At 38.4% G+C, this 24197-nt stretch overlaps 3 protein-coding genes and 1 long non-coding RNA gene across 4 annotated transcripts in view; 3 read left to right on the top strand and 1 right to left on the bottom strand.

Moving 5' to 3' along the window:
• Positions 1-3016: 3016 nt before the first annotated feature.
• The window catches only part of hoxd3a (homeobox D3a), a 37260-nt gene continuing 16079 nt past the window's right edge, over positions 3017-24197 (top strand). The window contains exons 1-2 of the mRNA XM_078552039.1: positions 3017-3057; positions 13871-13897. The gene's annotated coding sequence lies outside the window, so the exon portion shown is untranslated. The remainder of the gene's footprint in view (positions 3058-13870; positions 13898-24197) is intronic.
• Positions 5788-18868, bottom strand: LOC144686610 (uncharacterized). The gene is made up of 3 exons (XR_013577960.1): positions 18792-18868; positions 16191-16254; positions 5788-6099 (listed from the first exon to the last, which is right to left on the bottom strand). It is a non-coding gene; the product is annotated as an uncharacterized LOC144686610 (long non-coding RNA).
• Positions 8731-10644, top strand: LOC144686607 (homeobox protein Hox-D5). The gene is made up of 2 exons (XM_078552043.1): positions 8731-9431; positions 9788-10644. Exons 1-2 carry the CDS (start codon positions 8924-8926, stop codon positions 10036-10038), a joined length of 759 nt encoding a protein of 252 aa, XP_078408169.1. The 5' UTR covers positions 8731-8923; the 3' UTR covers positions 10039-10644.
• Positions 18404-20518, top strand: hoxd4a (homeobox D4a). The gene is made up of 2 exons (XM_078552044.1): positions 18404-19115; positions 19567-20518. The coding sequence occupies exons 1-2, from the start codon at positions 18704-18706 to the stop codon at positions 19875-19877; spliced, it is 723 nt and encodes a 240-aa protein (XP_078408170.1). The 5' UTR covers positions 18404-18703; the 3' UTR covers positions 19878-20518.

Below are 24197 nucleotides of genomic sequence, written 5' to 3'. Positions count from 1 at the left end.
GCTTGGTGTTTAACTGCGGTCTACTGTACACGTATATCAGCAAATCTCGTAAAACCGACAATAAAAGTTCTAATACTACAAATCACTGGACAAACTGTGGATTTCTGGGCTCCATTTTATTCTTCTCTGGTTTAAAGGTTGGGAGCGAAAGCAGAATCTTCAGTTGTCGAATAACCTTCTAACTTTCCATTAAATTTTCCTTAATCAGCGATCAAGCCACGTTTAAGGATCGATGGGCATGTTGCAGATAAACCTCAACCATAGGAATTGGCAATTTTCAATCTCCATCCTTTTCTTTACGCACAATGATAAGCCTGAATCAAGAAAAGATATTGATACGAGCAAACAGGAAACAATTAGAAGTGGGGGGGGGGGGGGGGGGGGGGGGAAGCAAATATTGTACTTCAAATGTTAAACAAACAATTAAAAGACCGCGTTTATTTGCAGAACTAAAGATAACAGTATACATTTTGCCAGCGGACTCTAGAATCTATTCCCACGACCATCGCTGCTCCACGGAACAGCTCAAACTTGTAATCGAATAGAATTATATGTTACATATCCAAGGGTCATACTCCAACAATATCCTCACTCTATCAGGTAGTTTGACGTGTGAAACAGCAATTAACTAATTCAAGACGGACACAGCGAAGTTTGGAAATACCAGTTTTGTTCATTGAGCTATATATTTTCAATTTTCTATATTCTAATCTCAATGGCATCGCATTTTATTTTAATGCAAATATATTTTGAAAGTTACATTGAATATCATAATCGGTGCCCGATTATAACACATAAATAATTTTACAGAATAAATCAACTCTAAATAAATTAATACCAGAGTGCTTATTTTTGAAATTGCTTTCTCCTTTCGGAGGGGAGTTCTCTGCCCAAAATTAACAGTTTTTCACAACCCTCCCCTGCTTTATAATAACCCGATGTTTTTTTTTTCAATACATGTGTATTGCGTTCCTTTTTCAGAAAACATAACCGATTTAAAGTTTCATTAAATCCATTATTAAAGCGTTCTAAAACGAAGAATGAAATAAACACGTTTTTTTTGCATCTGCTCCCATTTACAAATTGGACGGTCAAATACGTGTCTTGGCCGAAATAGCGGTCACTAAAGTGAATGTACAATCACAGCAGAGCTGAGCCTTATTAATAGTCTTATTAGATGGTAGGAATCGCGCGTTTTCACTGAAATATGGTGCACAGAATGACGAGGCTTTGGGTCGAATTCGTACTTTGACTTGGGCGTTACTGCCATAGATTTTTAACAAACAATGGAGGTCAAAAAAATGCCAAACATACATTAAAAACTCTCCTCCTGAATCCTTGTAAAAGCTTCCTTTTGCCTCTGACACCGTTCCTCTGGGGTTTTTAAACCTCTGCAGAAATTCCTCCACCGCGCACTCTCCAACAGCACCCCACCCCAGACCATGCACAGTAAGGGAAGCTTGCACTGTTGAACGTTTTGTTCAGAATATATTTTATTTTGAGGCAACGTTTCTAGCAGTTATATCCTTTTCATAAATTAAAAATGAGATACCGGCACGTATCTGGTTACGCTGTTCTGGTTTCCCCCGTAAGATCAGTTCAAAGCATCACACCAAAGGCTTTCACTAGAATTAAACCCGCGAAAAGCATGGGGGGTTCAGGGGAAAATATGGATATCTAATATCTACCGGCCATCATCTTTTTTTCTGCAAATGAATGAGGTTGCCGTGAATTTAACACGGTGTAACGTTAGTTGCCGAGCCCGCTCGCCGTCAGTGAAGGGAGAGATTAGCGAACGAACTGATTTAAATGGTTTTCATTCACGCCGAATATGTTTACCCAGCGCCGAAGCTATTTTATCCGGTTAAGGCAAACCTTATTGACCACTCGGATGTGTTTTGTATTTGTACTTTCGCTCACGCTGGGAACACGAGGGGTAGAATGCAATGCTCCGTGTGATTGAAATTGAAGTGCGGCGTGTAATGAGATAGCTACATGTGCCGAGATTTAATGTTCAGCTTCTCACCTGCGTAGAATGCACCGTGCAACATTTAGAATAAGCTGATACATTACTTTTATTATTGATTGCTATTTTAAAGAAGCAAGCCGCCGTAGTTTTGATATATATTTAATAGACAAACACGCTTCTGCTTCGTTCATTTCCTACTGGTCACTGGGCCATATCGAACAGGCTGTGAAAATCAGGGCAAAAACGAAAAGAAGCAGTTTTCTGGCGGCATTAGGAATTGTGATCGTTACACATTGAATTATTTGTTGAACTAGCTTTCCTTTCGAAAATACGAATGTCTCTACATGACGTGTTTGAACCATGAATTAACAAAGTATGGATGCACAAACAAATTGTAGTGATTTGATTGCTGGGCTGCGGAGTGCCCACTGCAATGGGAGATGTTCCTCTTTATGTTGTCGAGGCATTTCCGCTTATATAGTTGGTTAAGGCGTTCGTTACAATACACATTATAACAAATAGCTGCAGCAAGGAACTCGTTAAAGGAAACATGGCGCTTGCGAGCTGCACTTGTGAAATCCGCAAGGAATTGCTGCGAATTCCTTTTTGTTTGAAGAAAATTTACAACTTTGTAATGGACCTTTTACGGCGGAGGCTGCCTTCCTATTGGCTCTCGTTGGTCATGTGAATCTAGTAACTGCGTTCATGGCCTTTTCATGATTTCCCTTGTGAATATTTCACTGCATTCCGCTGCTAACTCGTCTCAAATCGTCTTTTCTGTCAGTATCTCCCCTTGCCTGCTTTTGTCGTTGGTATTTGACGCCAGCTGCTTGCAAAAAAAGGACACTTTCCGCTGTATTCGCGCTGCTCAGTCCTTTTCCGTACAACTATGAGGAAGTCATTCGACCCATGCTGGGATTTAGCAACCTGATCACTCTCACAGACCTCTGACGTCTGTTTACAGTCTTTCATTTACCCTTCAATTTTCGCTTTACTTTTTAAAAAAAGTTCCTTTATTAATCGAAAAAAATCAGAAATGGAATACAACATCCAACTGGTTACTGTTCTGGGGAAGCGCCCTGAACCTGGTAAGTGCTGTGTTTTCCATGCTCTGCTGCTGTACCTAGGAGGGAATGGCGCTTGTTTCGTTGGTTGAGTTCCAGGCAACTGTTTGGGAGGTCGAGGGGGTATTCGGCATAAATGAGCAAACAGCAAGACAGATTTGCAAACGGTACAAACCAAACCAGGTCCGGGTGGTCATTTGAACTCAAATGGTGATTGTGGCGCAGATTAATTAAATATTTATTTCCCGCAATAGGACGGGGAGTTGCGATTCGTGTCTATCTTTGATATGGAAGGTTCGCCACAAGACAGCTGACATTTGTTCATATGATCCAGAGCAGAGATTAATCAGATTGTGTAGTTTACTCATGGGATAATGATTATTGTTGCCAATAGCAATACGATTGCTGCTGTTATTTTGCGGGAGCGATATCCGATCAACTGCTGGTGATTGGTGTATTTATTCTGTTATTGCCAGTATGTGGTTCCCCGCATTTGGTATCTTACAGACGAGGACATTAGTTGGGCTCCTTTCCGCTGAGGGTAAATTGTAGAGATGAGTGATGCATCTTGTGTTAATGATCGGAATGATTCCGTGCCGCAATCATAGAGAGGATCAGCATTTTGGAGGAGCGTTTCAACATTTTAATGATAACTAACCACGTGACAGAACTTTGCACAAATGAGTGGTACTCTCACAATAATTACCCTGCAGTCGACACCAGACTGTGGTTTCAATGTGCCAGTAATGAGGTGGGATTCAGTAGCTATTTTAACTGCGACTTGGTTTTGCAAAATTTCAAATAATATCAGCTCGCCCATCTGATGATTCATTTACTGCAACAAGTTGTACCCAAATTGGCTTGCATATTTTATACATTAAAAAATCCTAAAGTCCTGTAAACTGGGAATGTTTTTAATTTGGTCCAAACAACTCCAATCCAATGTTAAGTGCATTCACATAAAGCATAATGGTCACTAGAGAAACATCGGGTTCCTTTACCACCTCCCCCCCGGCCCCCCCTCTCCTTTCCTGTTTCTACTTAGTTGCAACACCTTCCTGCAGAAATATGCACAGGGGAAGGGCATGCGAATTACTGTTAGCAAAAGATGAATTTATCAATAAGTATGTCTATTATTGTTATATTTTTCCAAAGCATTTGTTTGTATATATTTCCAGTGATTATATATTCCGAAAAGATTGCTCATCAGTTGTTCCATTTAACATCAGAGTTGAATAAGGGAGCCTGTAATTACATCCACTTGAAATTGTCATATCTAGCACATGTCTGTGCATTCGTTCGTCTTTTAGTCTCTAGGTTTTTATTGGAAATAGATAAAATGGTAGCTTGATCATCTGTGCGGCGTCTACTCATAGTGTCATTGATTCATTATTTAGCATCTGAAATTATTTGCAAATGAAAGAAATATTTAAAAACGGCTGACCCACATGAGCCTGTATTTATCGCATTGACCAACAGGTACCTTGTCAAAGTGAAACAGTGGTTGCTTAAACTAAAATTGCAAAGCGTTGCCAGAATCAAATAAATGTGTGAAGCTATCGTAACATTTGCAATTAAATCATTATTATTTATAATATTGTAAATGTTTCGATATTAATTGTTTATTTTCAGGCCGGAGCCACAAACAGAAATATATCCATACTCGAGTTGTATCAGATTAGGAGAGGTAGTGTTGTTTTTCCTATTGAGAAAGCAGTTTCATTTTTACCTTAATTCTGACACAACAAGTCATTAATTGTGTTCATATTATGCTTTCATATAATTCTCAATGCATCGTCCAAGTTCATTCCTATGTGTTAATGGCACCGACAACAGTTCTTATACGGGTTTTATGAATTAAGCTCTTATCGGCTCAGTTAAATAATTAAACGAGACGAATATATGTTTAGGTCTAATTTTCGATAAACTCAAACTGGTTATCTGGGGTTATGCGATGGCTATGCTCTCTGAGCTTTTTATAATACATGGAAGGGCTGAGTTGTGATTTGCAAATTTTTTTCTTGAGAAACATAATCTGGTACAAACACATGTAAAAAGAGAACTGAGCGTAAATAAACACCATTATAAATATAATAGCCAGAAAGGGCATATTTACTAATTCAATGGTAGTTACAATTTTTAAGATCGATTTTTTAAATTTATGCTCTTCATGATCACGTAATCCGTAATTTTGCTAAAAGTGCTAAAATACTCAACAGGAACGTCACTCTGTGTGTTTATGAGTATGTGTGTTTATGTAAGTTTATGTGTATGTGCGTGTGTTTATGTGTATGTGTGTACGTGTGTGTATGCCTATATGTGCAGGTGTCTGTATGCGTGTGTGTTTATGTGTATGTATGTGTGCGTGCCTGTCTGTATGTGTGCCTGTATGTATGTATATGCGTGTACGTGTGTATGTGCCTGTATGTGCGCGTGTGTGTATGCTTGTCTATGTGTATGTGTGTCTGCTTGGGTGTGTTTATGTGTGTTCATGTGTGTGTCTCTGTATGTGCATGTGTGTCTGTATGTGTATATGTTTATGTGTGTGTGTGTCTGCATGTGTGTCTCTGTGTGTGTGATTATGTGTATATGTGTGCTGTACGGGTGTGTGTTTATTTGTATGTGTGTGTGCATGCATTGATTTACAGTCAGTGTCCAGCTGTCTATTTGGAACCTTTACCCTGGGCGAATTTGCTCGCAATGATTCTTCTACACCGACAATGCTCAAATATAATTTCCAAACAATTTCGACATAACAATAACAACATATTATATTATTTATTTAATGGAAACAACTTTTCGATTAACATCTGTAACAAAAGGTAATCTGATCACAGCCAACGTTTAGCACATCAAAAATGTATTACACTTATTTTCTAATCCTTTTAGCATCAATTTGTAAATATAAACAATTCTTAATGCAAGTACTCAGCCACAGATTTAATCTAGCTTTTAACGGGAATAATTCGTTGCGATCCCAGAAATAACTCTCTGCTCGCAGGGTTGGCAAACAAGCGAATTTCCAGACCACGATCTTCTCCTGAATTTATTACAAGGGAGAACGCACTGTAAAGTGAAAAATGAACAAAAAAAATAATTGGTATGTGACGCACGCACTGATTTGTTCATTCCACAGTGGCAATAAGATCCACAGTCGCTCCCCGTGTAAGGATAAAATGTTTAAGTGCTACCCATCCTATCTCAAAAGTTTCTAGGATCCAAACGCGCAGTAGCCTGGAAAAATACATTTTTTTAAAAATCCCCAAAGTCAGCACCAGAAGCCATACCATTCGATCGAGTGTTCTGTAAGAGCGGCCTGATTTGTTAATACAGGACAAAGACAATATTTCTTCCACCGACTGTCACACGGCTGCTGCAACGTTAGATTTACGAGCATCAGACAGAGTCACTTGGACTGTGCAGCAACCAGGTTCTTAGATCAGAATTACAAGAGGGGCACACAAATCATATTTCACAAATAATAAATAAAACCAAACCTATAGAATGGCATTTTATCTAAAATGTACTTGTTAAAATATTGCATTTTATGGTACTTAGGCTTAACTCATCGCAAGCTATAAATTGTAATCTATGATGGACCTAGAGTCAGATCACTTTCAATCGAGGCCTATGCGGTTCCACACTGAAACTGTGCGGCTGAAACTATCCCAATAACTCAGGATCGATGCAGTTTCACACTGTAGTTGGAATTCACGTGCTAATAACGTGGGCCCTGTATACAGTTCATGACTGCATCCTATTTTCTTTGGAATATGCTTAGACTTGAATTGTTTTGTAATACTGTAGTCCCCCTGTCCTTAAAAACTCTGGTGATAGGTATCAGGAAAATGAGCACAAATAACTCCAGTGTCCAGCGTCGTCGCAGTGAATGATGCAAAAATATTGCTACCAGAGCGTAGGAATCAAGTGTGCAAGGCGTGGGGTGGCCAAATAACCCGGAGAATCCTATTGTATTGCTGATTGATGCGCTTATAAATGTGGTTATGGGAATGCCTTTTTTTATTTCAATGAAAAACAACCGGAAAATAAATATAAATGTATAAGTGCAATCCACCTGTTTTAAATATTACTCCGAGCCTGGACGCACTTTTGTAAAGTTCTTCAGGCCCATATTAATACAGTCGATATTTGACAACACTACCCCTCATTAACTAATCCCTCTCCGGATCGCAATCTAGAATTTATAAGCTGCCTCTTAGTCAAACTGTGGGGGGAAAAATCTTGATTTCAAATATTACATTTATTGCTCTGTTAGTTTTCTTGCATTCCTGGGCGGTTCAAACTGGTTCAATGTGTAGAAACTACCACTGCAGAGAATGACAACAGACCAACAGTGCAGAACCTGGAATCAGCACCATTCCTTTACCAAATGTGTACACATTTGCCGACGACTATCTTGCTGTGGGAATTACTTTTAATGAGCTCAGTATGTACACTGAATGGACATCAGATTCCAGAGGCTTATACAAATATCACGACCCATCATAGCGCAGGGTGCAGATGGTACAATGGGAAACGGCAATAAAGTTCACGATTAATTGCGCTGTGAAAATAGAAATAAATATATAACACACTCCGCCTAGCTTCTCGGTGTGTTGTTCTGTGACTGGTGTCAGCGTCGATTTAACCAGTAAAGTAAATACAACGTTAATCTGCATTTTTTCTTCAGTCTTCGATGGCAACAGGGAACACATATGTATGTAATATCCCGAATTTAGTGGGCAAGGTGTAGCAAAGGAGCCCGTATGTGCACATGGAAGCTAATGGGAAACTTTGTAAAGCTGATTCCAATGCACTGCCTGTAAAGATATAAAACCAATGTGTAAATGATTTCAGCGCAGTGTTCTACGAATATAACACATTGCAATCATTATAAGCTCTAGCGACCCGGACCGTATGTGCAAGTGTGGGGAGGCTGCCTATGAATCGTATATTTGAATAAGGTTCCTTCCTAAGAAAATAGTTTCCACGGCGTCGTTTCCCGCGAGAAAGAGAATCTGAAACTCCAAATTATTTGAGTAAAAATCAGAATCGGGTGTGTGATATTAGAAATAATCACTGTGAATGTCTGTTATTTATTTTCATCCAGGCAACCAATTCGCCGAGAATTAAATTGTTTATTTACAGTCAGCATCATGCTAACGGTTCAAATACACAGTTAATACGAAGGAAAGTTGCTCGTATTAACTGAATCAGAAAAAGAATTAATTGTGTCACAAAATATGTTGAATTATTGCGCTAGAATTTTTCGCAATAAAAGCATTGGATAAACTTTTGCAGTTCTTAAGTGGTTGAACCAACAAATGTCAGTTCTGCTAGTTACTTTACACGTGTATTGTACACAAGCGTATACTCTAATAATATTACTAAACAGGATACTTGCATTTACAGAAACATTTTGCGTCCTAGCTCGTATACATGTCACCAGCTTCGTAATTCATAATTTCATGTAACAGAAAGCAGTATTGTTACCCAGGTTTTATCATATCTTTAACCGTGAACCATTTTAGAAATGAACCCGTTTCGGATAATATTGAGCAAACCGTGTAAACGTCAATGCCTCTTTTGGATTTTGCTTTGTTGATACAAACCTAGCCTTCTCCGTGTTTGCCAGCAGGAGGCGCTACAGGACCATGCTCGCTAAATCATAGCAAGCATGCTCATTGCATGAATTATCCCCAGGGTCAGGCGCAAGAATTTACGACTGGTCAACAAAAGCACGTGATCTAAACTTGTGTCCCATATTTGGTTGCATACGTAGAAGGCAGAGAAATGACATGTGCCTTTTATTTCCATATTTCATTATATATCGCGCGGTCTAGTGGCGAATAAACGTCTGAGAACCACAAATCAAACCCCTAAAAGGCAGATGAGTTCCTACTTTTTAAACTCCTTCTCAGGTCGCTACCAAAATGGCCACGATTATCAGTTGCAGAGTTATGGAAATGCTGCTTCTGTGGGCGAGCATTTTAGGGAGTCGTCAATGCTCCCCACCAGGTATGGCTATGATTGCACCGGGATAGACCTCAGCGTGACTCGCTCTAACTCAAATCTGTGTGGAAACAGTGAAAGGTCTACCAATTACCTGCAAACATCCAGTAACACCTTCCATAGCTCATCTGGGGTGAAAATTAAGTCTCCTGATCCTGCCTTCTGCTCGGCATCTTTAATAAGCCCATCAGACAGTGCTATTAAGACGGGGGCTGCGATCAGAGAGTCCAGTCAGTCCTACAGCGGTAACCAGGACACTTCGCCGGTTAACGATGGACATCCTAAGGGGACGAACAGCCCCAAACCGGAAAATGGGCAACTAGACAAAGATCCAGCCCTGCAGATGCAGATATACCCATGGATGAAAAAGATGCACCTTAACCAAGGTACGACATTCGGCCTTTTGACACGCGCTTTAATTTTGATCGAATTAAATTTCAGACTGAGAAACAAAATAACTCGGCAAGCATGAACTAAATATATGACCACTACTTTCAAAAATATGACAGTTTGAATCATATCGGACTGTTGCTGTGAATTATATCAGCAATCATGCCAAAAGTTGCACCTTACTGCTTGAACTTGAAAATATTTGTAATTATTTTAACAGATATATATATATGAACAATTGAAGATTGTGTACTAGAATTAAGCATTTAATGTCTTTGACTGAATTTGTATAACTTCATAATTTCCATTGTACTGATGCGTATAGTAATGCATCTTTTAACTTTTTCTTAAGAAGGCTTAAGTGGACTAGAAGGAAAACGAACGAGGACGGCATATACTCGCTACCAGACCCTGGAGCTGGAGAAAGAATTTCATTATAACAGATACCTTACACGACGCCGGCGGATAGAAATCGCTCACGCCCTGTGCCTGACTGAAAGACAAATTAAAATCTGGTTCCAAAACCGAAGAATGAAATGGAAAAAGGACAATAAATTGAAAAGTATAAATGTCAGCCCTCCAGGAGGAGGGTTTCAGCCATAGCTTGTTTCATCTAACTGGCTATATAATATTGCTATCCAGATGATTTTTTAAGTTGCAATAGGAAAGGTTGCTTGGCTACATTAAATGCTTCTCTATGAGATACAATACGTTGCTCTCATGTGGGTTCATTTATAAAGAAGAGTACAATTTATCAGTTGTCATCAACATATGTTAAATCATGTTTTTATATATTGATGATAACATCCATGCCTAAATTTAGATCGTAAGAGAGTAAAAAAGAGGTCAACCGACGTAATGTAGCCAAGCAAGCCATTTGTCTCGGAGAACAGAATGGAATTGTGCTGTATATCTGGTTGCTGAACAAACTAATTCTATACCGGATTATAGCTTCGCTAAGACTCTAATTTAAAAATGTTTTATAAACATAGATACATATTGTCTCTTTCATCTCTTTTTACTTCAAAAGTGATTTTTTTTGTTTGATTATCCTTTGGAATGTTTATGGCACGAGTGTCACCGTGCTGTATCTTGTGATGTATATTCTGTACATATATAATGTTTAAATGTCTGGCTTTGTCCTATGTACATGAAAGAAGTGGTGTTTTTTGCCGACAGCGTTGAAATAAATTCAGTTTTATCAATAAACGTTTCACCTGGCGTTTTGTTTAACTCCAATTGGTGAATAAAGACACTGACAATTGGTGACTTGTGATAGAACCTAACGCCATTTCACTTTCTCACTTTGCATCTATTCCTTTGACATCCAAGTTCATCTAATACTAGCCCCAATGTTTCAGAACTCATAAACGTTCCTTCGGCTGAACCGTCTTTGAACGTTTTCAGAATTTAAAAAAAATATTATTATTGGCAAGAACTGCTGGCCGAACTTATACTTATTCCAATGACTTTATTGAAAAAAGAACATGAGTCATACTTCAGAAACGTCAGCACCTAGACGACAGACACGTTCATTTTCAAAAGATAGCTTGATAAACTGTTATTTAATGGAAGTATAATACGAGTTTGCTTTTATTAATGGATATTAACATAAATATTTGGAAATATATATATATACCTCCATTGGTGGGGCTTGATAGGAAGAGCAATGGAACTTATGAACAACTTGGTATTAGATTCCATTGCATGAAATAATTTACCAGGTTAACTGCACTGAGAATACATTTTTACCCAACGTTTAGACTATAGCAGCAGGAAATAATTGACTATTAAAGCGATAGAAATAGGGAAACAAAGTCATAGGAAGCTGTAACTGTTAAAATGACTTATTGTTTTCCTTTTCAATCGACCCATTTCTATTTCACTATAGTTCAGAAGCTATCGGTCACGTATACATGTAGTGTATTTACACTTACCAAATTTAATAGTTCCCCGTTGTTGCATAAGAACTGCCCAAACTGCGTTTTAAAGTAAAGGCAACTTATTCTCCAAAGCTGGCGTCCTCTGGGTACTCAGATGTTTAGCTTTATATTACTGAGAGAACATTTCGATGAACATGACTGTCTTTAGTGAATAAAAGTTTTAAAGTTTAAGGGTTATTTATATGGACGCCACAGAGCCGGTTCCTGACTGGCTATAGACGGGCACGTGATGTCATTAAACTTTGTTTTATGGTTAGGGGAGTTGACAAGCCAAAATATAATTCACATCATATATTAGGTTAAGAGCAGACAAGTACAGATGGTTAGTGTTTTTGAGAGGGCCTGTGGAAAGTGACACCAAGAAGCAAGCTATCCTGTTCCACGGCTATGAATTGGCAGTGTCCTAGTGTCCTAGTACCTTTGCGCTGGAAAAGCAGCAAGTAAGTTATTTCTGATCGGTAACAGAGCTGATGAATGCGTGACACCTGATGTCATTCGGGGCCCTTGGGCGCATGCACTATTTCTTGGCCAGCCAAAAAGCAGAAATCACAGTACAACGTGAGTGCAATTTCAACAGCTACTGGTTATATGATATGTAATATGTGTTCAGTTATGAAAATAATATTGCAATATTCGAAACAAACTATGAATTATACATGCTGCTAAGTTTCCAACTATAATTTCAAAAGCTTAGACATGAAGAGTGTTGTGCGTCACAATTGTATTAAACAGTTAAATGAAAAAATCAGAAATAAACTCATATTTTATCCAATCTTTTAACCAAGCGTTAGTAAGGTTCTTCACAAAAACAAGGGGCTTTCTTACTGTTTGATCACGTGTATTAGATAAGTCATTTTCTTCAGCCAGCTCTGAAAGATGTTAACTACACAATCCTGCTTCATACATTTTCATACATTGAAAACCGATTTTTTTTAAAAATCGGAGGTCGGAGAACCAAAGCTATGTATAGGATACAAATTGTTTCTGTGTAATCTGCGAGTTTGATTGAAAAAGTACTTGGGAGATATGACCTAATTTAAGGAATAATTCTGCAAGCTTAATGAAGAATTTACTGCATATTCTTTGCTGAACCTCCTCTATTAACTAGCCGAGGCTGTGTAAAACTGCTAGCTCATGTGTTCAGTTATCGGTGTCACTAGAGTCCCAAGTGTTTTCTAATCGATCACATTCCGAACAATTTGGAATAGGAATACAGAACAATGGCTAGCAATGTGCTGCTTAATGTATTTTCATTTCTCCAGATATCTGCTGAAAATAATAGCATTTTCAGTGTTGATAAACGCAGTAAGAACATTCACTGCAACCGGCGAGAACTAGTTCGGAATTCTCATTTAACTACTTTTGTGTCCCGCAGATAGTGAGGCAATACGAAATGAATTAACCCTATTAATTGTTTTTGTTACACATTGACATTACTTACGGCCTACGTAAATGTTGCTGGAAACGTAGAATGATATGACAAGTTTTCAGGAGAGAGGGTGTCCATGAAATCATAAACAGTGCGAGATGAGACCCAAAATTCAGATATTCGGTGCAAAAAAATGAATAACTATCAAACCTGACAGGGCACAGGCTTAGCCCAAAGGGCTGAGATGAAAAATGTTTACAGTGAAAACTGAAAATATGAGCAATACATCCATAAATAATTCGGATTTGCTTTAAAAATTAAAACAATAGTGCGTTCTGCCCTTTTTAACCGACTTTACTTTAATGAAGAATTTTAGAAATAAACTTTTATTAAATAAAAAAAAAAAAGATTTGGAATTTCTTCGAAGTTAACGAGGCGGATTAGCTCCATGAGTGAAACGTTCTTTTTCTGCTCTAAATGTTCAATAAAATCCGCAAGTGAAAAGAATAGCAAACAGAATACCGAGAAAAATGACCTGCCAAGATATACCAGAACATATCTGAGAGCGGATTACGGCCCACGGAGGGTTTATTTTTTATATTAATGTCGCTTATCATTACAAATGGACGTTTTATGCATATAGATGTATTTTAAAAGTTCAATAAACGGCCATGTTAATCCATGAAAGGTTGAAACGTACATTGCCAGACACGGGTAGGACAATGTAAAACCACTGTTGAAATATTTACCTAGAATATATGCCATTATATGGGTTTCCTATGCTTAAACAATGTAAAGTGAAACTGACAGTGTTAAACCAATTAATAGGCGAAACATAAAATTCGCCGTATATAAATGATCGAATTTTTGTTTAAAATGCTGCACCATAAAAATAAAACCCGCAGTTCTAATGGTAACAGAAATTATCTTGCAGATCATAGTGAAAAGCACTGCCTTATGAAGGCCGCTTACCTGAACTCGGGAAGTTAACAATATTTCAGTTACTTTAATATTAGTTTGGGTCAAAAAGCGCATGTGCGCATATATTGTACTGAATTCCATCTTAATTGTGTGATTAAAACTTAAAACTGTTGAATCTAATTTTGTTTTTATTTTATTGCAGACCTAGCAGAATGGAAGAGGATTTTCCGTAAGTAGCTGTGTGTTATTTCTTAAATGTGTGGCGAATAGTTGGAAGCTGTTGGTTGTTTCGAATGTGGTTCCTATGGGAAATGAGATGGTCACATTGTGGGTCTAAAGGGAGCGTTTACGTGGATTCAAAGATGATCCTAGTAACAATTGTGCGCAACTTGCATTCTTCGTGATACCCTGCTTGATTTGTATAACGGCGAGGGAGAAATTATATTGCTTCATTCAATTTCCCTGATATGGTTAGGTCCTTATAGGTACAGAGTAAAATCAGTTAAAGTATTCTTGTGTTTAACTCTAACTGTGACAGTGTATATCCAGAGTTAGATTTAGTTGGCTTGTTATTTTGAGCTGGTAATGTACAACACAGCGCCTCCCAGTGCAAGGCTGCATCTGTGAAAGGTCATTTGGAGGAAAATTATTGTTCCGGTTTCAAAACATCTGTAAAATTGCTTTGTCGAATGACGTGGCAATAATTATAACAGATATTTAAGTGCACACTTACTGAGCCAACATAGACGTGTGGGCGAAAGCAAATGTCAAAGCTCTCCAGATATCACAGTCACTGTAAACATGTAGGCCAAAAATCAAGCCTTATGGCTGCCAGAGCATCAATTGAACTATTCATTTAACTAAAGCGCAGCATTCTTTTTCTTGGCTTATCTATTGGCTAGGCTTACCTTTAATGATTTAAAATGCTTTTTGTAATGGTCCGCCAGGTCATTGGTAGAATAATTATTCATTAAAAGTTCGTATTACTTATTACAAAATTTCGTTACCTTTTAAACGTAAGCATGTTTCATTAGTTTCTTGTCTTGTTAACTATGAAAGATACAGCTTATTATTAATAGGTTCATGAAGATAATTTAAAGCTATTATTTTAAGACTGTATATTTAAGGAAAAGCTAACAATATCAAAGTAACCAAAACCGAGAACGCCGCATCATCAAATGAGGCAGGTTCAAGTTTTTATTTCAAAGGGACAGTATTACTATTTAGCTATCACAAGCCAGTAATAGAAATGTCCATATTCTATCCTCTCCACGCTAGGGACTGTCAGTGTTTCTTTTCACCTATGGTCTACTATTACCCCTTTACCTCGGCTAATTATAATCACTGCTACGGTATCAAATGCAGACTTTTACAGATGTTAGTCTATCTTTACACATAATATCCGATACTATTGCCGCCCAAGAAACGGCCTAATCACGCCACGAGATAAACGTCAAACAAGAACTCACTTTAACTAGATCCAGATAATGTTTAACCGGTATTGGTAAAGCAATGGGCTAGCGCAATGGATCCTTCGTTTCAGCACTAAGTTTTACAATGTGAATCTCTAGGCGTTGATAAGTAATCAAGGGTAATTGCTACTGAAAAGCAAAACAGTCTTCCTTATGCTGAGTGGACTTCTGCAAGAAAATGGCTTTCTGGGTCATTAGAAAGGTGAACTTTTTAAAAATTCAATTTTGTTTTTTAAATCGTTGTATTTATACGCAGGAAGGCCCTTAGCAGACTCATGACAATAATAGCTTTCATTGAACCACTGAATCTATGAATAAATATAGGGTTCACTTCCCAAACACTTACTTTGCATTGACATTCTCTAGGTCAAAATCTGCTAGATCAAAAGTCGCAGCACTTGTGTGGGCAGTTAAAAAAGAGGTGAATTTTAATCGGGTTTGTTCATCAAAAACTCTTTGGCATTGACCTGTCTGAACGAGTCGAGCAGTAAGGTGAAATGCAGGTCACAGCGTCTAACAAATATTAAAATGTGTAGCACCAATCAGCTTCACTATGTGCGATAATTTGAACAGTAAAGAGATTTGGCTTCCCAATTATCGGATGATGTAACGATATCTGGGATTTTCTTTGCAAAAAGGCTTTTAAAAGCAGAAATCACTGCTGGTGCATTCGTTGGCGTCATTGGTTGTCGAAAACTGTTTAGCTTTTTTCTTTCCTAATGCACTGGGGTAAAGGAAAAAAAATCACAGGTAAATAAGATCAAACTTTTAGCGACTTTATGGATTTGTTTTACAAGAGGTAAAATATTCAAAACAGCAATTTACTCGGGGATTAAATACGAGGTTGAACATTTAAAGAGGATTAGTTTGACTGCCCTGCAATAAAACGTAGATAAACCGAAACCTTTGTAGTGCACGACAGAAACAGCAGAGAAATAAACAAGTGAACACTCCCATTTACTGTCAGAAAGTACAGTTTCACTGTTACTTTGTTAATCAGTGCATCGCAAAACATTTAAGTGTAATCTTTGTACTGTTGAATACACTTACTTTTTTTCGCTGGCGTACGTATATAATTGTTCCCAGTCTGTCTCTCGTGTGCCTGCTTTTTAAACTAGAGACATAAGGACAGAATTACTGTAAACTTAGCTGAATAGTTAGTTAGGCAAGATTCACACACTTAGAAAAGGTCAGGCGTGTGGCGCTCGCTAAAGTGAAAATAATAATGCAACTTTCCGATGTGTTTGTAAATGATTTCAGTCTGACCCCGTGCCCTTCAGCCTTTAACACACAACAGGGACAGTGGGGAGAGCAAAGTAAGGAACCTACAATGCACTAGAGTTTAGAAACCACCTTAGACATGTTCAAGGCAAAGGGAATCCTGGTTAGTTGGCAGATTAAATTGTATATATTTTTCCTGCATATGGCGATCCAATTGTCTGGTGGTAATTAGATTTTGAAGCATACTGCCAGCAGTATTATTTGATCCAGTTTTTAGGAAGTGGGAGAGATTAGAATAGAACAAACAATCGTTATTTTCCTGGGCTGCTATCATTTTATGAAAGTAGCAGTGAGTGGAAAACACTTTGAAATAAACCAATATTTGTGCTATCATGTATAACTTGCTTTTGATTAGATTTAGGAATTGTTTAGGCCGGGCGATATTTGTTGTAACATCCTGCGGTTTGTTAGTGGTGAGTTCAAATTATTAGCATCTGGAGCAATTATTGATTCACGCTGGGGCACTTAGTAATGTTAGCTGGAGCGGATCGGTACAAACTGTTTCCTATAAAATCTCTGTGAAATACGAAGGGTTCATCAGCACAGTAACAAATAATAACTTCTGCCTTGTAGACTATATGCACAAACCAGCTCCGCGCTGATTCATGCTGCTGCCACTGCCGAACAACGCACATAGAAATCTTTGCTATCACCTCAGATATAAAGGAACGACTTCTATTATTTTTCAATGGCTAAGCAATTAAACTTATTAGCAATCGCTTTGTCTGAATTTTATTCTCTTATTTGTTAATATTACACGCCATTAACTCCTTGGAGTCCGCTTGCAACCGCAGCTTTTTAAACTACTTTCCCATATTGTAACTAGTCACCGAATTTGTTTGCAACCCGTCGTCTATATATACCCTGTAGAACCGAATTTGTGTGATGTTTCGGTCACAGATTCGTTTCTAGGGGAGTCTATGGTCGATGCCAACACTACGAAAATCAGCAATTTGCCCTTCGTGGCTTTTACTGCTTAGAGTGATTTAGTTCTAAGTAATACTGAATGATTTCATTAGGAATGGCCTCTTTTTGTTTTGAATCCAGTTTTCAATATTGAGTAGGCTTTTAGATCTCGCCGCTCAGCATTGAATGGCTTGTTTTAGTTCCCCTTTGCAATCGAACTGTGATGTTTAACGTGTTGATTTACTGATCATTAGTGAGAATGTAGTCGTTTCTAAACTTCCGGATTTACTCTCCGGAAATCTAAGATTACTGAAACTTAAGTATTTTTTTCTCAAGCTGCCTGTTTCCATGGCGATGGCGATAAATCATCTACAAAGATTGGCTTGTGGTTTCGTATCACGTTTGTTCAACTTACGATGCTTCTGAATTAAATCGGAGCAGAATACGTCTTAGTTCAAAACTTAAAATTCGAATTGTACATATTACAAGTAGGAGAGTTAGTTATTGCAATAGTTTAAAGGGATAACAGATGTGAGTGAATGTGAGAGGAGAAAAACGAATTGTGAAGAAATTGGAGCGTGAACGCTTAAGGCCATCAGATATAAAACTTATATCCTACTCTTCCAATATTTTAAACTTTCAGAACAAAGTATTTTTGATCTTACAATGTCCTTAAGCAACATTTGCAAAGTGCTTTATGTGAAACGGAAAGCCTTGTCCTGACTTTATCGGAGTAGGCCATGTTTGCCTTTGAATAACTTTGTCCAAATGACCTTTCTGCATCGGTAATGGCTGTAATTATTTTCCTCAGCTCTGTTATCCCTTTTTTTGGCTAACGGGATTCTTCCTTTGTCATCCTACGTACGTTGGATTGCTGGCCATTTCTCCAAGAACCCTCGCTATTGCCATGCTGCTCTCGGGAGAAAACAGCAACAAATACAAACACGTCGAATGCATTCGCTCTCCTTGGTTTATTTGAAAAGCGGCAAGGAATGGTGGAAAAATTCTCTTTTGACAAAAGAGCAAATTACCTGAGCAATATTCGGGGGCTCAGTGAGTGGTCATTATTCGCTCCAAATGGAAACCTCTATTATGTGTATTTTCCGGAATCTATTTCAAATACTTAGTGGCTGCTGAAAAAAAAAATCAAGACCTTGCAGTTTTTAATTTATTTTTAAAACAAGGTTTTCTGGACGAAGTTTGTAAAAATTGTCATTAGCTGTTTCCTTATCCGGGAATCGGGCCCGACCTCGCCATTGGCTCGTACAGTCACATGGGTGACTAACTTTATTCAGTTGACAGCAAGTAGGAGGGCTTTATGGCTCGGGAAAAAAGACAACTGGAGAAAAATTAGTATTTTCCACCTTCAGAAATTAATGACCATGAGTTCGTATTTGATGAACACTAAATATGTGGATCCCAAATTTCCTCCTTGCGAGGAATACTCGCAAAATAACTACATACCTGACCACTGCTCAGAGTATTACAGCCAGTCGCAGGATTCTGATTTTCAGCACCAAGGAATCTATCCACGGTCAAACTACAGCGGCCAGTCGTACAGCTGCAGCAACGCTCGGGGCTCTCCAGTGCAGCAGAGGGGTCATCTGCAGGCACAGCCCGCTCCTCAGAACCACCTCACAGGGCAGGGAGAGCCCGTTGCACCGCTCCAAGTGTCCATAGGCCGGCCTTGCAGCCAGCAGCAACATAATCCAAAGAACCAAAACGGCACAGCAACCAAACAGCCAGCAGTGGTTTATCCTTGGATGAAGAAAATCCACGTTAACACCGGTAAGGTCCACTTTTTGGTTCTCCCCCACCTCCTCCCACCCACCCCCCCCACCCCCCCTGCTGCATCGCCATCCCTGGCAAATATTTGTGACCCATTGATACAGGTCTACCGTAAATAACTCCTTCAAGGGAGGATTTATGAGCGGTTTTTAAAAAGACCGGCAATTACACCCATCATAAATTTTTATTGCTGAGGAAATAGGCCGCTGGCCATGTGGCTGAGTCCTTGTGAAAACTCGAGCCTGAGAGTAACAGGGACATGTTATATCTCCAATTCCGAAAGAACTTTAAAGTGATCCTTGGTAATAATATATATATTTGAACTTCTCACCAGAGATACTGTTACTGTGCAATGTGCGCCCAGGCGTTGCCTTCAGGATTGTGTAGTGAAAGCGGTTTGACAAACTTTCGGTCCGGATTTGAATGGTTGTTGAATTGTTTTGTTTTTCAGTGAACCCTAATTACTCAGGAGGGGAACCAAAACGTTCACGAACTGCCTACACAAGGCAGCAGGTTTTAGAACTCGAAAAGGAATTCCATTTTAACAGGTATCTGACAAGACGACGTCGAATTGAAATAGCTCACACTTTATGTCTTTCCGAACGCCAGATCAAAATTTGGTTTCAGAACAGAAGAATGAAGTGGAAAAAAGATCACAAACTGCCTAACACAAAGACCAGATCCTCTGGTTCTTCCTCTACTTCAAATCAACAGTTACAAACTGTTTCCAAGGACCAACAAACAGACCTCACAAGTTTATAGAAGCACATCTTATAAGTGGCTCTTTAAGTGTATATAATGGGACATTTCCAGGCAGAAATTGCATGTACCGATAACATGGCTTGTAGGTGCTTTCCTGCTGATTTTTATGGCATTGAAGGGACCTTGTCTTATGCCTCACCTTTGTTCTTAAATGTAGGAAATGAAACAAAAAGGAGAAAGTCACATTAGCTGCAGCTGAAACCATTTCGATTTTAGTCAGTGGCTATTCTTATCACACAGCACACCTTAGTAACCCTAACAAGTGCGAGGCACTAAGTCGTGAAGACATGGTGAGGTGTACACTCCAGGAAGGTACATGTGTAGTCTGCTCGCATGAAAATGAAAGGCTGCGACGCTTGTTCATGGTCTTTTTTATTTTACAATGAAGGCCCAGTGATTTGTTGTGGTAATTTCTGTTTTCCACAACTATTTTTGCTTGTAATGTGTATTTTTGCGATTCCATCTCTGTGTATATTGTGTTGATATTCGAGATTTATAGTGATCAGGAATTAGACAGTGTTTTGTGGTTTCTTTATTTAAAATGAGAAAATGGTATTTGTAATTGTGCTGCTGGATGGATTATTGTTACAAGCCTACAATGCAAGATTGCATACATTTTTATGTTCAAGAACGATACCAAAATTCGTACGCACTACTAAAGTTCAAAAAATAAATTTAGTAGTAATAAGCTGAATAGCGTGAGTAGTTTTCCTTTTTTTGGTTTCTGGACTTGTATTCTTATATATGAATACCGCTTATGTTGCGACGCTGTCGTGAACAAATGTCATGAAACTAGACCTTACATACAAGAATACAAAGTGCCAAAAATGCAGTGATCCCCAATTCAATATCAAATAGGTAAAGACACCAACCGATGTTATCTAAAGCAAGGTTTCTGAAAGAGAAATGCGGTTAGTGAAATATTGCAACAGTACTTTGTGTTCAGGGTGCTTGTTAAACTCTGTTTCTCGGGTTGTTGGTTGATAAATGAGTAAGTTGGTTACACCAATCTGTGAACGTTTAGTATTACAAGTGGGAATGTGTTTCCTTTCGATTTTCTCCAGAACGGATGAGCGAACAACAATACGACAAGGTACACAGTTTAGAAACAGAAACGGTCTACACCGTGTATATTTTGCTTTGTGAAGAGCCCTATTCGTTTTTCCAGCCTATTAATCTGTAAAGACACACTGGTGGTTGATTTAGAGAGGCAAGGACAATAGCCGAGAGGCTCTTCAATTAGGTAATTTACACCTAAACACAAATTGCTGAAGATCGTTGTTTCTGGCAGTTTTAAGGAAGCTAATGTTATGTTACAACCAGGCGAAACGAGTCAGAACTTCCTGAAACACAAGATTGTATGTGCTGTGCCAATATTCTCACGATATCAATCAGTGGCACATTGGTATGTCATGGAGATTTCGCATTCAGTTCCTTTATGCAATGTTTTAAAACGGTCATTCATTGCAGGATATCCAGATGTTTAAACGGAATTAAGTGCCCGTTGTGCCATAAAGGAAGAGTTTATTAGATATTCGAACATACGTTACTGTTTTCATGATAATATTACCTCCATAAGCTAAATTTAAAAATATATCTTCAATTCTCACAAAACCCTTCCGGGTACATTTAATGTAGGGTTTTTTTTTTGAGGAATTGTCCAAGCTTTAGGTATACAGCCTCCTCACAATGAAGCGTGTATTCCCTGATTTATGATAGCCATGACAGCAAAAATGGGGGCCGATGTTGAGTTTAGCTGTGTGATTACAATTGAAGGTTATCTCCACACGCATTATTAAAGCCACGAATAAATTAAATGTCTTAAGTTTAGGCCGTTTTATTTCTCTCATCTGTAAAATTGGAGCTTCGGAAAAGAAAGATGGCGAGTGTCCTTAATGTTGCCTTAAAATAATTGAAGCTTGGTAGAAAGTATATGTAAGGGGAAAAAGTCCGGAGGGGTTTGTGTTAATGGGCTATCTAATCCGCTAAAAGGAAACCGAGCCAAACCAACTCTCAGGAAATCATTATTCGCAATCACACAGCAATTTAGAGGGCAATGCCAGAATTCCGTCAAAATACAAGTCAAGAAAATCTATTTCCTAGGAAATTTCAATGCTCAACTCGATTTTATAGCATTCACTAACAAAAGAAATTTGGCGGTGCAGCTCTTTTTCCTGTCCCTTTACTGGCCTGCAAGCCTGCAGCTGGCTTAGCTGGACATGGTCAATTTGAAAAGGCGAATTCCAAGATTCTTTGTTCTTTATAGGATAAGCCGTGTAGTTCTCAGACTTGCACATGACATTACTATAATATATCCACGTCTTGATATTATAAATGAGTGATATTCTTTATACCATTTAAATCATTGTCTCCAGTACAAAACGCTAAGGTTCACGCGTAGCAAAGATGTCCTTTTCTGACGCCTTCATGTTGAGAAGCTGAAAAGGTATTTTACTGAAGTTCGGCTAAACTGTAGAAACAGGTTCACCAAGAGGACAAATTTTCTATTCGATTAGCTGTATTTCAGCCTGGAGGACTGACCTCTAAACCCTTGACCTTTTGGACTCAATCCTACCCTTCGCTTTTTCTATGTGTTTTAACACAGACACCCTCTAGTTAAAGCCAGTTGAAATAGTTTCTCACGTATGAACTAATCCAATTTCTGCAGGGGTAACTTCTGCATCCTTTCTCAGGAGATACAGATTTTAATATAATGCATGGAGCCTCTAAACTCCACTTCTCTCCTGTCCCTCCACCTTTGCAGAAGTGACATTTCAGCCGTTGCCTACACTTTATCTCTAATGACAGAACATAGAAGTTGTTGATTTACTCAGCTTCAAACGTTGCTTATTTTCAACTCAATATGTTCCTGCTTCCCTTTTCTATGATGCTTGAATAAAGAAAACGTTCAGAAACACTCCCAAACAGTCATCTTCTAATATATGCATTGAGATTCCCACTAAATTTTTTCTCCACGTATGCGCCATAAAGATATAGTTTTGCCACATTTATGCTCAAAATACTCGAAATCGCGTTGCAGCGGTTGGCGTTTGTGTCGAATGATGGTCCATATTTGTTTGTTAAGCCAAAATTCAATTCTACTCATGCCACTTAAATTCCATGGCAACATGCATAATAGTAAAACAATAAAAAGAATATTAGAAAACAAACACATCCAGTTATGCAGTTGTAAATAATTCTATTCTCAAGCACTCTTGCATCCTTATTGTGGATAAAGTCTGCATAATTTCGTCATTATTCATTTTGTAATTAAAGGAGGCACATTTTCGACACCGAGTGGACACAGCATCCTGTCATGTAGGTGCTTTGCGCTGGCCCATGTTATTGCTAAGCTATAGTTCATAATCACACCACACCCACAACCCCCCCACCCCACACCCCCACCCCCCCTCCCCACACCCCCCCCCACCCCCACCAAAAAATCTGCACCGTCTTCTATCAAAGTTGAGTGCAATAGAGTCACTCTCTGTTTTACAACTAGCCAGAAAAAGTGAAACCAAACGAACTTTTAAAAATATTTTGCAACATTTCGTAAAGCAGTAATACCTGAAACTGAGAAACAATGTGTGCCAAAAGCCAAAAATAAGTAACAATTAATCAGCGGCACACGTTGTCTTTTTCAAGGTACAATCTAAATTACCCGAGCATATATATTCTAAAAGAAGCTGTAAGCAGTATATGACTTTGACTTTTGTGCAACACCTATCTCCTTGAAAAGCAGCCCACTTTTAACCGCAGTTACCACCAAGGTCAATTGATAACGTCTCATATTCATTTAGCCATGTAATTTATCAATATTTAACCTATCCAGCTACACGTATTAGTGTAGGCACTGGTTACAATTTATAATTCAAATGTTTTAAATTCAGAATCTTAATTATTTTCAAGTTCTTACACTACATAATTTGTCACATAAATATCGAGTGCGCTAAATTGGGAAACATAGAACATAAAAGTAAACAACATCATGATTTCTGAACTGTTATATCATTCAAAATTCACAACGTCACATATCATATCAATCACAATCAATCAACTTGCATATTTATATCTATCGACGCACAGCACAGCTCCCACGGCCACATATAACCCTTATATCTAGCTGTGTGCCGCTTCAATGCATGTATCTATTTTTTACGCATGCATATGTTTTTGTGTGTGTGCATATATGTACATATGCATGTGTGAATGTGTACATATGTGGATATGGTCCTGTATATGTTTACATGTATGTGTGAATGTATATATACATGGGTATGTATGTGATAATGCACATGTGCACTTTCTGTACACGCATGT

Source organism: Cetorhinus maximus, chromosome 11 (genome assembly GCF_964194155.1).
Source record: "Cetorhinus maximus chromosome 11, sCetMax3.hap1.1, whole genome shotgun sequence".
In the NCBI taxonomy this organism is placed as follows: Eukaryota; Metazoa; Chordata; class Chondrichthyes; order Lamniformes; family Cetorhinidae; genus Cetorhinus; species Cetorhinus maximus.
Note: the sequence above shows the minus strand (reverse complement) of the source record. Positions and strands in the feature narration are given on the sequence as shown.